The sequence below is a fragment of the Lampetra fluviatilis genome, chromosome 67, assembly GCF_964198595.1.
Source record: "Lampetra fluviatilis chromosome 67, kcLamFluv1.1, whole genome shotgun sequence".
In the NCBI taxonomy this organism is placed as follows: Eukaryota; Metazoa; Chordata; class Hyperoartia; order Petromyzontiformes; family Petromyzontidae; genus Lampetra; species Lampetra fluviatilis.
Window position 1 is genome coordinate 633,462 of NC_136341.1, and position 14,959 is coordinate 648,420.

A 14,959-nucleotide genomic window follows, 5' to 3' on the forward strand; every position below is an offset into this window, starting at 1 on the left:
CCGCCCAATGGTACGGAGCACTCCCCTTTTGTAAGACGACCACCCAATGGGAGAGTTCCCTCCCCTGAGTCCGATGGCCACCCAATAGGAGAGCGCCCCCTCAGTAAAATGGCCGCCCCAAGCGAGCGCTCCCCCTGAGTAAGATGGCCGCCACGTCCCGCACGCAGCGCTGACGTTGCACAAGGAGCGCGGCAGAGCACGAGGAGGAACCTCGCGAGCGGCAAGCAGCTCGTACGGTCAGCGCCTGTGTGAGTGTGTCTGTGTGTGTGTGTCTGTGTGTGAGTGTCTGTGTGTGTGTGTGTCTGTGTGTGTGTGTGTGTGTCTGTGTGTGTGTGTCTGTGTGTGTGTGAGTGTGTCTGTGTGTGTGTGTCTGTGTGTGAGTGTCTGTGTGTGTGTGTGTCTGTGTGTGTGTGTGTGTCTGTGTGTGTGTGTCTGTGTGTGTGTGTCTGTGTGTGTGTGTCTGTGTGTCTGTGTGTGTGTGTGTGTCTGTGTGTGTGTGTGTGTCTGTGTGTGTGTGTGTCTGTGTGTGTGTGTGTGTGTCTGTGTGTGTGTGTGTCTGTGTGTGTGTGTGTCTGTGTGTGTGTGTGTCTGTGTGTGTGTTTGTGTGTGTCTGTGTGTGTGTTTGTGTGTGTCTGTGTGTGTCTGTGTCTGTGTGTGTGTGTCTGTGTGTGTGTCTGTGTGTGTGTCTGTGTGTGTGTCTGTGTGTGTGTGTGTCTGTGTATCTGTGTGTGTGTCTGTGTATCTGTGTGTGTGTGTGTGTGTCTGTGTGTGTGTCTGTGTGTCTGTGTGTGTGTGTCTGTGTATCTGTGTGTGTGTCTGTGTGTGTGTCTGTGTGTGTGTCTGTGTGTGTGTGTCTCAGTCTGTCCCCCGTAAGGCTATACGGGGGATCTTTGTCTTTGTCTTTGGGGAGCGGTAGTGTAGCGGTTAGCGCGCTGCGCTATGAACCTGGCGACACAGGTTCGATTCCCGCTCACGGCCAACACCAATGACGATTATCTGAACCGGTCCTGGGCCTCCCCTAGGTCGACTCAGCCTCAAATGAGTACCCGGTGCGGTGTGTAAACATCGCCACTGGGGAGACAAAGGCGGTCGGGCGTGGTGCTGGCCACCCACCCCCTCGTGTACCGTTCCGGCCTTCATAGGTGCTCGCTAACAGCACTTGCCCCTACAGTCTATTAAGGCTATACGGGGGATCTTTGTCTTTGTCTCAGTCTGTCCCCGTGTCTTCCTGTCTGTCTCTCCCCCTGATCTTCAACATCGCCAGTTTACCCCGTGTCTCCGTGTCCCCGTGTTCCCCCGTCCACCCCCTTCCCCCCCCCCCCCCGTCCCCTTGTCCCCGTGTTTCTCCGTGTCCCCGTGTCTCCCCCCGAGTCCCCGTGTCTCCCCGCGTCACCAGGTGTCCCCGTGTCTCCCCGTGTCTCCCCGTGTCACCAGGTGTCTCCCCGTGTCACCAGGTGTCCCCGTGTCTCCCCGTGTCCCCGTGTCTCCCCGTGTCACCAGGTGTCTCCCCGCGTCACCAGGTGTCTCCCCGTGTCTCCCCGTGTCCCCGTGTCTCCCCGTGTCACCAGGTGTCTCCCCGTGTCACCAGGTGTCCCCGTGTCTCCCCGTGTCCCCGTGTCTCCCCGTGTCACCAGGTGTCCCCGCGTCACCAGGTGTCTCCCCGTGTCTCCCCGTGTCTCCCCGTGTCACCAGGTGTCTCCCCGCGTCACCAGGTGTCCCCGTGTCCCCGTGTCTCCCCGCGTCACCAGGTGTCTCCCCGTGTCTCCCCGCGTCACCAGGTGTCCCCGCGTCACCAGGTGTCTCCCCGTGTCCCCGTGTCTCCCCGTGTCACCAGGTGTCTCCCCGTGTCACCAGGTGTCTCCCCGTGTCACCAGGTGTCTCCCCGTGTCCCCGTGTCTCCCCGTGTCACCAGGTGTCTCCCCGTGTCACCAGGTGTTTCCCCGTGTCACCAGGTGTCTCCCCGTGTCACCAGGTGTCTCCCCGTGTCTCCCCGCGTCCCCGTGTCTCCCCGTGTCACCAGGTGTCTCCCCGTGTCACCAGGTGTCTCCCCGTGTCACCAGGTGTCTCCCCGTGTCACCAGGTGTCTCCCCGTGTCACCAGGTGTCTCCCCGTGTCACCAGGTGTCTCCCCGCGTCACCAGGTGTCCCCGTGTCCCCGTGTCTCCCCGTGTCACCAGGTGTCTCCCCGTGTCACCAGGTGTCTCCCCGTGTCACCAGGTGTCTCCCCGTGTCACCAGGTGTCTCCCCGTGTCACCAGGTGTCTCCCCGTGTCACCAGGTGTCTCCCCGTGTCACCAGGTGTCTCCCCGTGTCACCAGGTGTCTCCCCGTGTCTCCCCGCGTCCCCGTGTCTCCCCGCGTCACCAGGTGTCCCCGTGTCTCCCCGTGTCTTCCCGTGTCACCAGGTGTCTCCCCGAGTCTCCGTGTCTCCCCGTGTCACCAGGTGTTTCCCGTGTCACCAGGTGTCCCCGTGTCTCCCCGTGTCTCCCCGTGTCCCCATGTCTCCCCGCGTCACCAGGTGTCCCCGCGTCACCAGGTGTCCCCGCGTCACCAGGTGTCTCCCCGCGTCCCCGTGTCACCAGGTGTCTCCCCGTGTCACCAGGTGTTTCCCCGTGTCACCAGGTGTCTCCCCGTGTCTCCCCGCGTCCCCGTGTCTCCCCGCGTCACCAGGTGTCTCCCCGCGTCACCAGGTGTCTCCCCGTGTCACCAGGTGTCTCCCCGTGTCTCCCCGCGTCACCAGGTGTCTCCCCGTGTCACCAGGTGTCTCCCCGTGTCTCCCCGCGTCCCCGTGTCTCCCCGTATCACCAGGTGTCTCCTCGTGTCACTAGGTGTTTCCCCGTGTCACCAGGTGTCTCCCCGTGTCACCAGGTGTCTCCCCGTGTCTCCCCGCGTCCCCGTGTCTCCCCGCGTCACCAGGTGTCCCCGCGTCACCAGGTGTCTCCCCGTGTCTCCCCGTGTCACCAGGTGTCTCCCCGTGTCTCCCCGTGTCACCAGGTGTTTCCCCGTGTCACCAGGTGTCTCCCCGCGTCCCCGTGTCACCAGGTGTCTCCCCGTGTCTCCCCGTGTCACCAGGTGTTTCCCCGTGTCACCAGGTATCTCCCCGTGTCTCCCCGCGTCACCAGGTGTCTCCCCGTGTCACCAGGTGTCTCCCCGTGTCTCCCCGCGTCACCAGGTGTCTCCCCGTGTCACCAGGTGTCTCCCCGTGTCTCCCCGCGTCCCCGTGTCTCCCCGCGTCACCAGGTGTCTCCCCGTGTCACCAGGTGTCTCCCCGTGTCTCCCCGCGTCACCAGGTGTCTCCCCGTGTCACCAGGTGTCTCCCCGTGTCTCCCCGCGTCCCCGTGTCTCCCCGTGTCACCAGGTGTCTCCTCGTGTCACTAGGTGTTTCCCCGTGTCACCAGGTGTCTCCCCGTGTCACCAGGTGTCTCCCCGTGTCTCCCCGCGTCCCCGTGTCTCCCCGCGTCACCAGGTGTCCCCGTGTCTCCCCGTGTCTTCCCGTGTCACCAGGTGTCTCCCCGAGTCTCCGTGTCTGCCCGTGTCACCAGGTGTTTCCCGTGTCACCAGGTGTCCCCGTGTCTCCCCGTGTCCCCGTGTCTCCCCGCGTCACCAGGTGTCCCCGCGTCACCAGGTGTCTCCCCGCGTCCCCGTGTCACCAGGTGTCTCCCCGTGTCACCAGGTGTTTCCCCGTGTCACCAGGTGTCTTCCCGCGTCCCCGTGTCTCCCCGCGTCACCAGGTGTCTCCCCGTGTCACCAGGTGTCTCCCCGTGTCTCCCCGCGTCACCAGGTGTCTCCCCGTGTCACCAGGTGTCTCCCCGTGTCTCCCCGCGTCCCCGTGTCTCCCCGCGTCACCAGGTGTCTCCCCGAGTCACCAGGTGTCTCCCCGTGTCTCCCCGCGTCACCAGGTGTCTCCCCGTGTCACCAGGTGTCTCCCCGTGTCTCCCCGCGTCCCCGTGTCTCCCCGTGTCACCAGGTGTCTCCTCGTGTCACTAGGTGTTTCCCCGTGTCACCAGGTGTCTCCCCGTGTCACCAGGTGTCTCCCCGTGTCTCCCCGCGTCCCCGTGTCTCCCCGCGTCACCAGGTGTCCCCGTGTCTCCCCGTGTCTTCCCGTGTCACCAGGTGTCTCCCCGAGTCTCCGTGTCTCCCCGTGTCACCAGGTGTTTCCCGTGTCACCAGGTGTCCCCGTGTCTCCCCGTGTCCCCGTGTCTCCCCGCGTCACCAGGTGTCCCCGCGTCACCAGGTGTCTCCCCGCGTCCCCGTGTCACCAGGTGTCTCCCCGTGTCTCCCCGTGTCACGAGGTGTCTCCCCGTGTCACCAGGTGTTTCCCCGTGTCACCAGGTGTCTCTCCGTGTCTCCCCGCGTCCCCGTGTCTCCCCGTGTCACCAGGTGTCTCCCCGTGTCACCAGGTGTCTCCCCGTGTCACCAGGTGTTTCCCCGTGTCACCAGGTGTCTCCCCGCGTCACCAGGTGTCCCCGTGTCTCCAGGTGTCCCCGTGTCTCCCCGTGTCCCCGTGTCTCCCCGTGTCACCAGGTGTCTCCCCGTGTCACCAGGTGTTTCCCCGTGTCACCAGGTGTCTCTCCGTGTCACCAGGTGTTTCCCCGTGTCACCAGGTGTCTCCCCGTGTCTCCCCGCGTCCCCGTGTCTCCCCGTGTCACCAGGTGTCTCCCCGTGTCACCAGGTGTCTCCCCGTGTCTCCCCGTGTCCCCGTGTCTCCCCGTGTCACCAGGTGTCTCCCCGTGTCACCAGGTGTTTCCCCGTGTCACCAGGTGTCTCCCCGTGTCACCAGGTGTCTCCCCGTGTCACCAGGTGTCTCCCCGTGTCTCCCCGCGTCCCCGTGTCTCCCCGCGTCACCAGGTGTCCCCGTGTCTCCCCGTGTCTTCCCGTGTCACCAGGTGTCTCCCCGAGTCTCCGTGTCTCCCCGCGTCACCAGGTGTCTCCGTGTCACCAGGTGTCCCCGTGTCTCCCCGTGTCTCCCCGTGTCTCCCCGTGTCTCCCCGTGTCTCCCCGTGTCCCCGTGTCTCCCCGCGTCACCAGGTGTCTCCCCGTGTCTCCGTGTCTCCCCGTGTCACCAGGTGTCTCCCCGTGTCTCCCCGTGTCACCAGGTGTCTCCCCGAGTCTCCGTGTCTCCCCGCGTCACCAGGTGTCTCCGTGTCACCAGGTGTCTCCCCGTGTCTCCCCGTGTCCCCGTGTCTCCCCGCGTCACCAGGTGTCTCCCCGTGTCTCCGTGTCTCCCCGTGTCTCCCCGTGTCACCAGGTGTCTCCCCGAGTCTCCGTGTCTCCCCGCGTCACCAGGTGTCTCCGTGTCACCAGGTGTCCCCGTGTCTCCCCGTGTCCCCGTGTCTCCCCGCGTCACCAGGTGTCTCCCCGTGTCTCCGTGTCTCCCCGTGTCACCAGGTGTCTCCCCGTGTCACCAGGTGTCTCCCCGCGTCACCAGGTGTCCCCGCGTCACCAGGTGTCTCCCCGTGTCTCCCCGTGTCTCCAGGTGTCTCCCCGTGTCTCCCCGTGTCTCCCCGTGTCTCCCCGTGTCTCCAGGTGTCTCCCCGTGTCTCCCCGCGTCACCAGGTGTCTCCCCGTGTCTCCCCGTGTCTCCAGGTGTCTCCCCGTGTCTCCCCGCGTCACCAGGTGTCTCCCCGTGTCTCCCCGTGTCTCCAGGTGTCTCCCCGTGTCTCCACCATGACGTTTGTGCGCTGCTGGGAGGAGTTCACTCGCTCTGCCGAGAAACTTTGCAGCTCCAATCCCATGAAGGTGCTCACCACTCACCCACCACTCACTCACCACTCACTCACCACTCACTCACCACTCACTCACTCACCACTCACTCACCACTCACTCACTCACCGCTCACTCACCACTCACTCACCACTCACTCACTCACTCACCACTCACTCACCACTCACTCACTCACCACTCACCCACCACTCACTCACCACTCACCCACCACTCACTCACCACTCACTCACCACTCACTCACCACTCACTCACCACTCACCACTCACCCACCACTCACTCACCACTCACCCACCACTCACTCACCACTCACCCACCACTCACTCACCACTCACCACTCACTCACCACTCACCACTCACCCACCACTCACTCACCACTCACTCACCACTCACCACTCACCCACCACTCACTCACCACTCACTCACCACTCACTCACTCACCACTCACTCACTCACCACTCACTCACCACTCACTCACCACTCACTCACTCACCACTCACTCACCACTCACTCACCACTCACTCACTCACTCACCACTCACTCACCACTCACTCACCACTCACTCACTCACTCACCACTCACTCACCACTCACTCACCACTCACTCACCACTCACTCACTCACCACTCACTCACTCACTCACCACTCACTCACCACTCACTCACTCACTCACCACTCACCACTCACTCACCACTCACCACTCACTCACCACTCACTCACCCACCACTCACTCACCACTCACCCACCACTCACTCACCACTCACCACTCACTCACCACTCACCACTCACCCACCACTCACTCACCACTCACTCACCACTCACTCACCACTCACTCACCACTCACTCACCACTCACTCACTCACCACTCACTCACCACTCACTCACCACTCACTCACCACTCACTCACTCACCACTCACTCACCACTCACTCACCACTCACTCACCACTCACTCACTCACCACTCACTCACTCACTCACTCACCACTCACTCACCACTCACTCACTCACCACTCACCACTCACTCACCACTCACCACTCACTCACTCACCACTCACTCACTCACCACTCACTCACCACTCACTCACCACTCACTCACCACTCACTCACCACTCACTCACTCACCACTCACTCACCACTCACTCACCACTCACTCACTCACCACTCACCACTCACTCACCACTCACCACTCACTCACTCACCACTCACTCACTCACCACTCACTCACCACTCACTCACCACTCACTCACCACTCACTCACCACTCACTCACTCACCACTCACTCACCACTCACTCACCACTCACTCACTCACCACTCACTCACCACTCACTCACCACCACTCACTCACCACTCACTCACCACTCACTCACCACTCACTCACCACTCACTCACTCACCACTCACTCACCACTCACTCACTCACCACTCACTCACCACTCACTCACCACTCACTCACCACTCACCACTCACTCACCACTCACTCACCACTCACTCACTCACCACTCACTCACCACTCACTCACCACTCACTCACTCACTCACCACTCACTCACCACTCACTCACCTGCTGGTGAGGAGTGTGGGATGTCGTCACCGTCGCAGTGGATCGACTCGGGGTTCTCGGCGCCGCGTTGGGGGAGCGGAGGCGCCGCGGTTAGCGCCGAGTTCGGTTCCCGCTCACGGCCACCAGCTCGGTGACGGCCATCGGATCCGGTGCTGGGCCTCCCCTAGGTCGGCTCGGCCTCAAACGAGTACCCGGTGCTCTGTGTGGAGTAAACATGGACCCTGGGGAGACAAAGGCGGCCGGGCGTGGTGCTGGCCACCCAGCCCTCGTGTGCCGCGTGCCGGCAGCCTTCATAGGTGCTGCTAACAGCACTTGCCCCTACAGCCTGCTGGAGGCTACACGGGGGAGCTTTGTCTGTGTGTGTACAGTGTGTACAGTGTGTGTGTGGCCCGCGTGTAGGTGCGTGTGGTGGTGAAGTACCGGCACTGTGATGGACACCTGTCAATCAAGGTGACGGACGACGTCGTGGTGAGCAGCCCTACTCACCACCAACACTCACCACCACTCACCACCAACACTCACCACCAACACTCACCACCACTCACCACTAGTACACTCACCACTAGTACACTCACCACCAACACTCACCACTCACCACCACCACGCTCACCACTAGTACACTCACCACCAACACTCACCACTCACCACCACCACGCTCACCACTAGTACACTCACCACCAACACTCACCACCAACACTCACCACCAACACTCACCACCCTCACCAGCACCACGCTCACCACCACCACTCACCACCACCACACTCACCACTAGTACACTCACCACCCTCACCACCACCACGCTCACCACCACCACGCTCACCACCACCACTCACCACCACCACACTCACCACTAGTACACTCACCACCAACACTCACCACTAGTACACTCACCACCAACACTCACCACTCACCACCAACACTCACCACTCACCACCAACACTCACCACGCTCACCACTAGTACACTCACCACCACCACACTCACCACTCACCACCAACACTCACCACCACTCACCACCACCACACTCACCACTAGTACACTCACCACTAGTACACTCACCACCAACACTCACCACCAACACTCACCACCAACACTCACCACGCTCACCACTAGTACACTCACCACCACCACACTCACCACTAGTACACTCACCACCAACACTCACCACCAACACTCACCACTAGTACACTCACCACCCTCACCACCACCACCCTCACCACCACCACACTCACCACCACCACACTCACCACCACCACACTCACCACTAGTACACTCACCACGCTCACCACCACCACACTCACCACCACCACACTCACCACCACGCTCACCACCACCACACTCACCACCACCACACTCACCACCACCACACTCACCACTCACCACCACTCACCACAAACACTCACCACTAGTACACTCACCACCCTCACCACCACCACACTCACCACCACTCACCACGCTCACCACCACCACTCACCACCACCACACTCACCACTAGTACACTCACCACGCTCACCACCACGCTCACCAACACTCACCACTAGTACACTCACCACCACCACCCTCACCACCACCACCACCACACTCACCACCACCACGCTCACCACCACACTCACCACCAGCACTCACCACCAACACTCACCACCACACTCACCATCACCACCAACACACTCACCACCAACACACTCACCACCAACACTCACCACCACACTCACCACCACCACTCACCACCAACACACTCACCACCAACACTCACCACGCTCACCACCAACACACTCACCACCAACACGCTCACCACCAGCACTCACCACCAACACTCACCACCACCACTCACCACCACACTCACCACCACACTCACCACCAGCACTCACCACCAACACTCACCACCACACTCACCACCACCACTCACCACCATCACCACCACGCTCACCACCAACACTCACCACCAGCACTCACCACCAACACTCACCACCAACACTCACCACCAACACTCACCACCAACACTCACCACCACACTCACCACCACCACTCACCACCATCACCACCACGCTCACCACCAACACGCTCACCACCAGCACTCACCACCACCACTCACCACCAACACTCACCACCACACTCACCACCACACTCACCACCACCACTCACCACCACCACGCTCACCACCACCACTCACCACCACCACTCACCACCACCACTCACCACCACCACGCTCACCACCAACACTCACCACCACCACTCACCACCACCACGCTCACCACCACCACGCTCACCACCACCACTCACCACCACCACTCACCACCAACACTCACCACCACCACTCACCACCACCACTCACCACCACTCACCACCACGCTCACCACCACCACTCACCAGCACCACTCACCAGCACCACTCACCACCACCACTCACCACCACCACTCACCACCACCACTCACGACCACCACCACTCACCACCACTCACCACCACTCACCACCACCACTCACCACCACTCACCACCACTCACCATCACCACGCTCACCACCACCACTCACCACCACCACTCACCACCACCACTCACCACCACCACTCACCACCACCACTCACCACCACCACTCACCAGCAACACTCACCACCACCACTCACCACCACCACTCACCAGCAACACTCACCACCACCACTCACCACCACCACTCACCACCACCACTCACCACCACCACTCACCACCACCACTCACCAGCAACACTCACCACCACCACTCACCACCACCACTCACCAGCAACACTCACCACCACCACTCACCACCACCACTCACCACCAACACTCACCACCACCACTCACCACCACCACTCACCACCAACACTCACCACCACCACTCACCACCACCACTCACCACCACCACTCACCACCACCACGCTCACCACCAACACTCACCACCACCACTCACCACCACCACGCTCACCACCACCACGCTCACCACCACCACTCACCACCACCACTCACCACCAACACTCACCACCACCACTCACCACCACCACTCACCACCACTCACCACCACTCACCACCACCACGCTCACCACCACCACTCACCAGCACCACTCACCAGCACCACTCACCACTCACCACCACCACTCACCAGCACCACTCACCAGCACCACTCACCAGCACCACTCACCACCACCACTCACCACCACCACTCACCACCACCACTCACCACCACCACTCACCACCACCACTCACCAGCACCACTCACCAGCACCACTCACCACCACCACTCACCACCACCACTCACCACCACCACGCTCACCACCACCACTCACCACCACCACTCACCACCACCACTCACCACCACCACTCACCACCACCACTCACCAGCACCACTCACCAGCACCACTCACCACCACCACTCACCACCACCACTCACCACCACCACTCACCACCACCACTCACCAACACCACTCACCACCACCACCACTCACCACCACTCACCACCACTCACCACCACCACTCACCACCACTCACCACCACTCACCATCACCACGCTCACCACCACCACTCACCACCACCACTCACCACCACCACTCACCACCACCACTCACCACCACCACTCACCACCACCACTCACCACCACCACTCACCACCACCACTCACCACCACCACTCACCAGCAACACTCACCACCACCACTCACCACCACCACTCACCAGCAACACTCACCACCACCACTCACCACCACCACTCACCACCAACACTCACCACCACCACTCACCACCACCACTCACCACCACCACTCACCACCAACACTCACCACCACCACTCACCACCACCACTCACCACCACCACTCACCACCACCACTCACCAGCAACACTCACCACCACCACTCACCACCAACACTCACCACCACCACCACCACTCACCACCACCACTCACCACCACCACTCACCACCAACACTCACCACCAACACCACGCTCACCACCAACACCACGCTCACCAACACCACGCTCACCACCAACACCACGCTCACCAACACCACGCTCACCACCAACACCACGCTCACCACCACCACCACTCACCACCACCACTCACCACCACCACTCACCACCACCACTCACCACCACCACTCACCACCAACACCACGCTCACCACCAACACCACACTCACCACCAACACCATGCTCACCAACACCACGCTCACCACCAACACCACGCTCACCACCAACACCACGCTCACCACCAACACCACACTCACCAACACCACGCTCACCACCAACACCACGCTCACCACCACCACCACTCACCACCACCACCACGCTCACCACCAACACCACGCTCACCACCACCACTCACCACCACCACTCACCACCACCACTCACCACCACCACTCACCACCACCACTCACCACCAACACCACGCTCACCACCAACACCACACTCACCACCAACACCACGCTCACCAACACCACGCTCACCACCAACACCACGCTCACCACCAACACCACGCTCACCACCAACACCACACTCACCACCAACACCACACTCACCACCAACACCACGCTCACCACCAACACCACGCTCACCACCAACACCACGCTCACCACCAACACCACACTCACCAACACCACGCTCACCAACACCACGCTCACCAACACCACGCTCACCACCAACACCACGCTCACCACCAACACCACGCTCACCACCAACACCACACTCACCACCAACACCACACTCACCACCAACACCACGCTCACCACCAACACCACACTCACCACCAACACCACACTCACCACCAACACCACGCTCACCAACACCACGCTCACCAACACCACACTCACCACCAACACCACACTCACCACCAACACCACGCTCACCACCAACACCACGCTCACCACCAACACCACGCTCACCACCAACACCACGCTCACCACCAACACCACACTCACCACCAACACCACGCTCACCACCAACACCACGCTCACCACCAACACCACGCTCACCACCAACACCACGCTCACCACCAACACCACGCTCACCACCAACACCACGCTCACCACCAACACCACGCTCACCACCAACACCACGCTCACCACCAACACCACGCTCACCACCAACACCACACTCACCACCAACACCACGCTCACCACCAACACCACGCTCACCACCAACACCACGCTCACCACCAACACCACACTCACCACCAACACCACGCTCACCACCAACACCACGCTCACCACCAACACCACGCTCACCACCAACACCACGCTCACCACCAACACCACGCTCACCACCAACACCACACTCACCACCAACACCACGCTCACCAACACCACGCTCACCACCACCACCGTCACAACCACCACCACGATCACCACTCTCACCACCACTACTACGCTCACCACCACGACAATTATGATGTGACGACCATGTCATGTGATGTGATGTTGATGATGTGATGTGATGGTGGTGGTGTGATGGTGGTGGTGTGGTGTGATGTGGGTGTTTTTTTGTCATCAGACACTCCACCCCCACAACTCCCAATCGGTGATGGGGCAGTAGTGGAGAGAGTGGAGAGTTTCCCATACCTGGGCAGTGTGCTCATGACCGGCTCCAGTTTATCAGCAGAGGTCTCACTCCGAATCAGTCGAGCGGCAATATCTTTTCATCGGTTGCGTAACGCTGTGTGGAAGCTACCTGGTCTGTCGCTCCGCACGAAGCTTCAGGTCTTCTCGGCCACGGTCATTCCCTCCCTTCTCTACGCTTGCGAAACGTGGACCCCCCTAGTGGAGCATCTTCGCCGATTATAAACATTTAGGCTGGCCTGCCTACGATCCATCCTGGGATTAACCAGGCTGGATTGTGTGAGGAGCTCACAAATCCTTGAAAGATCTGGGCAAAGTCCCATCGGTGAGCTCCTCCGGCAGGCAAGGCTGCGTTGGCTGGGTCATGTAGCCCGCATGCCCAGCCACCGCATGCCTAAACAGCTTTTGTTCGGCCGGATCGAGGGGGCTAAACGGGCGCGGCACGGGCTAGAGAAGAGATGGAGTGATGTGGTACAGGAGGACGTGGAGCTGAGTGGACTTGCCGATGACTGGTACCAGCGGTGTCAAGATCGGCCTCAGTGGAGGAGGCTCGTGAAGGACGCTACTGGGCAGTTGGAGGCAGTCGCCCTCCAACAACAACGGAGGGCGGAGGAGCGACGCTCACAACAACGAGCGGAGCGCCGGGTGGCTAAAGCACAGCATGTTGGCACAGTAGGGGGCACAGGTGGTGCATCAGCCAGTCATCTCGGTCATCTCGGTCATCTCGGTCAGTCGACCCGTGGCACCTGCTGGGTCTGCCCCGTGACCTCCTGCCAGCGGGCGTTCGACACTTCACGTGGCCTCAAGGTGCACGTGGCCTGGCACAAGCGTCGTGGTGACGTCACCGCCACTTAGTGGGAAATGGCGGTTGTTGTTGATGGTGATGATGGTGATGTTGGCAGTGCTTGCAGTTCTAGATGGACCAGACTCAGGATGTGATGGTGGTGGTGTGATGATGGTGATGATGGTGATGATGGTGATGATGGTGATGTGATGGTGGTGGTGATAGTGTGATGATGGTGATGATGTTGATGTGTTGGCAGTGCCTGCAGTTCGAGACGGACCAGGCTCAGGATGTGATGATGGTGATGATGGTGATGATGTGATGGTGTGATGGTGATGATGGTGATGATGGTGATGATGGTGATGATGTTGATGTGATGATGATGATGTTGATGTGTTGGCAGTGCCTGCAGTTCGAGACGGACCAGGCTCAGGACGTGAAGAAAGTGGAGAAATTCCACGGCCAAATCATGCGGCTGATGGTGGCCAAATGAGAAAGACACCGAGACTGACACACTCGCTCAGACACTCACTCACACACAGTCACTCACATACACACTCACTCAGACACTCACTCAGACACTCGCTCACACTCACACTCACTCATATACACACAGACACTCACTCACACAGACACTCACTCACACAGACACTCACTCACACAGACACACACATAGACACAAACATAGACACACGCAGACACGCACATAGACACACACTCACACAGACACACACATAGACACATACACACAGACACACACAGAGACACACACTCACATAGACATACACAGACACACACTCATAGACACTCACACGTAGACACACACATAGACACACTCACACAGACACACACTCACACACAGACATACGTAGACACACACACTCACACGTAGACACACACACGCCCCGCTGTGTGGAGGTTTGCGATGTGAGGAGGCTGTTGGCGTGATGGCTGTGCCCCCCCCCCCCCCCCGTGTGTCCCTGTGGTGTAAATACACGGCCCCCCACTCCACGTGAAGTGTGCGGCTCTCATTCTCTGGCTCTTCGGCGAAGTCGCGCAGACAGGTTCAACGACAAGAACAAACAAAACAACAACTCGCTTCATTAAACTCCCTTCATTAAACTCGCACCCTCCAATCAGCACGGCTGCGAAAGAAGTTAAACGTACACACACACACACGTACACACACGCACACACACACGTACACACACACACACGTACACACACATACACACACACACACGTACACACACATACACACACGTACACACACACACGTACACACACACACGTACACACACGTACACACACACGTACACACACACGCACACACGTACACACACACACGCA

General features: G+C 60.2%; 1 protein-coding gene across 6 annotated transcripts; it reads left to right on the plus strand.

The window, feature by feature from the left end:
• Window positions 1-151: 151 nt before the first annotated feature.
• On the plus strand, window positions 152-14,620 carry SRP9 (signal recognition particle 9). Of its 6 annotated transcripts, none has more exons than XM_078882873.1 (5): window positions 152-236; window positions 1,501-1,520; window positions 5,644-5,736; window positions 7,677-7,745; window positions 14,013-14,620. In XM_078882873.1, the coding sequence occupies exons 3-5, from the start codon at window positions 5,665-5,667 to the stop codon at window positions 14,100-14,102; spliced, it is 231 nt and encodes a 76-aa protein (XP_078738999.1). In that variant the 5' UTR covers window positions 152-236; window positions 1,501-1,520; window positions 5,644-5,664; the 3' UTR covers window positions 14,103-14,620. The 6 variants fall into 6 exon arrangements, with proteins under 6 accessions (XP_078738999.1, XP_078738997.1, XP_078739000.1 ...); XM_078882871.1 differs by lacking the exon at window positions 1,501-1,520 and adding an exon at window positions 2,668-2,687; XM_078882874.1 differs by lacking the exon at window positions 1,501-1,520 and adding an exon at window positions 4,438-4,457.
• Window positions 14,621-14,959: the final 339 nt, after the last annotated feature.

What these genes read in the sequence shown, in the direction of transcription:
- SRP9 (XM_078882870.1), top strand. Translation starts at nt 5,665, where the DNA reads ATGACGTTTGTGCGCTGCTGGGAGGAGTTCACTCGCTCTGCCGAGAAA. An exon ending in GCAGCTCCAATCCCATGAAG is followed by an intron (nt 5,737 to 7,676) that starts GTGCTCACCACT and finishes GCCCGCGTGTAG; the next exon opens with GTGCGTGTGGTGGTGAAGTA. An exon ending in AGGTGACGGACGACGTCGTG is followed by an intron (nt 7,746 to 14,012) that starts GTGAGCAGCCCT and finishes ATGTGTTGGCAG; the next exon opens with TGCCTGCAGTTCGAGACGGA.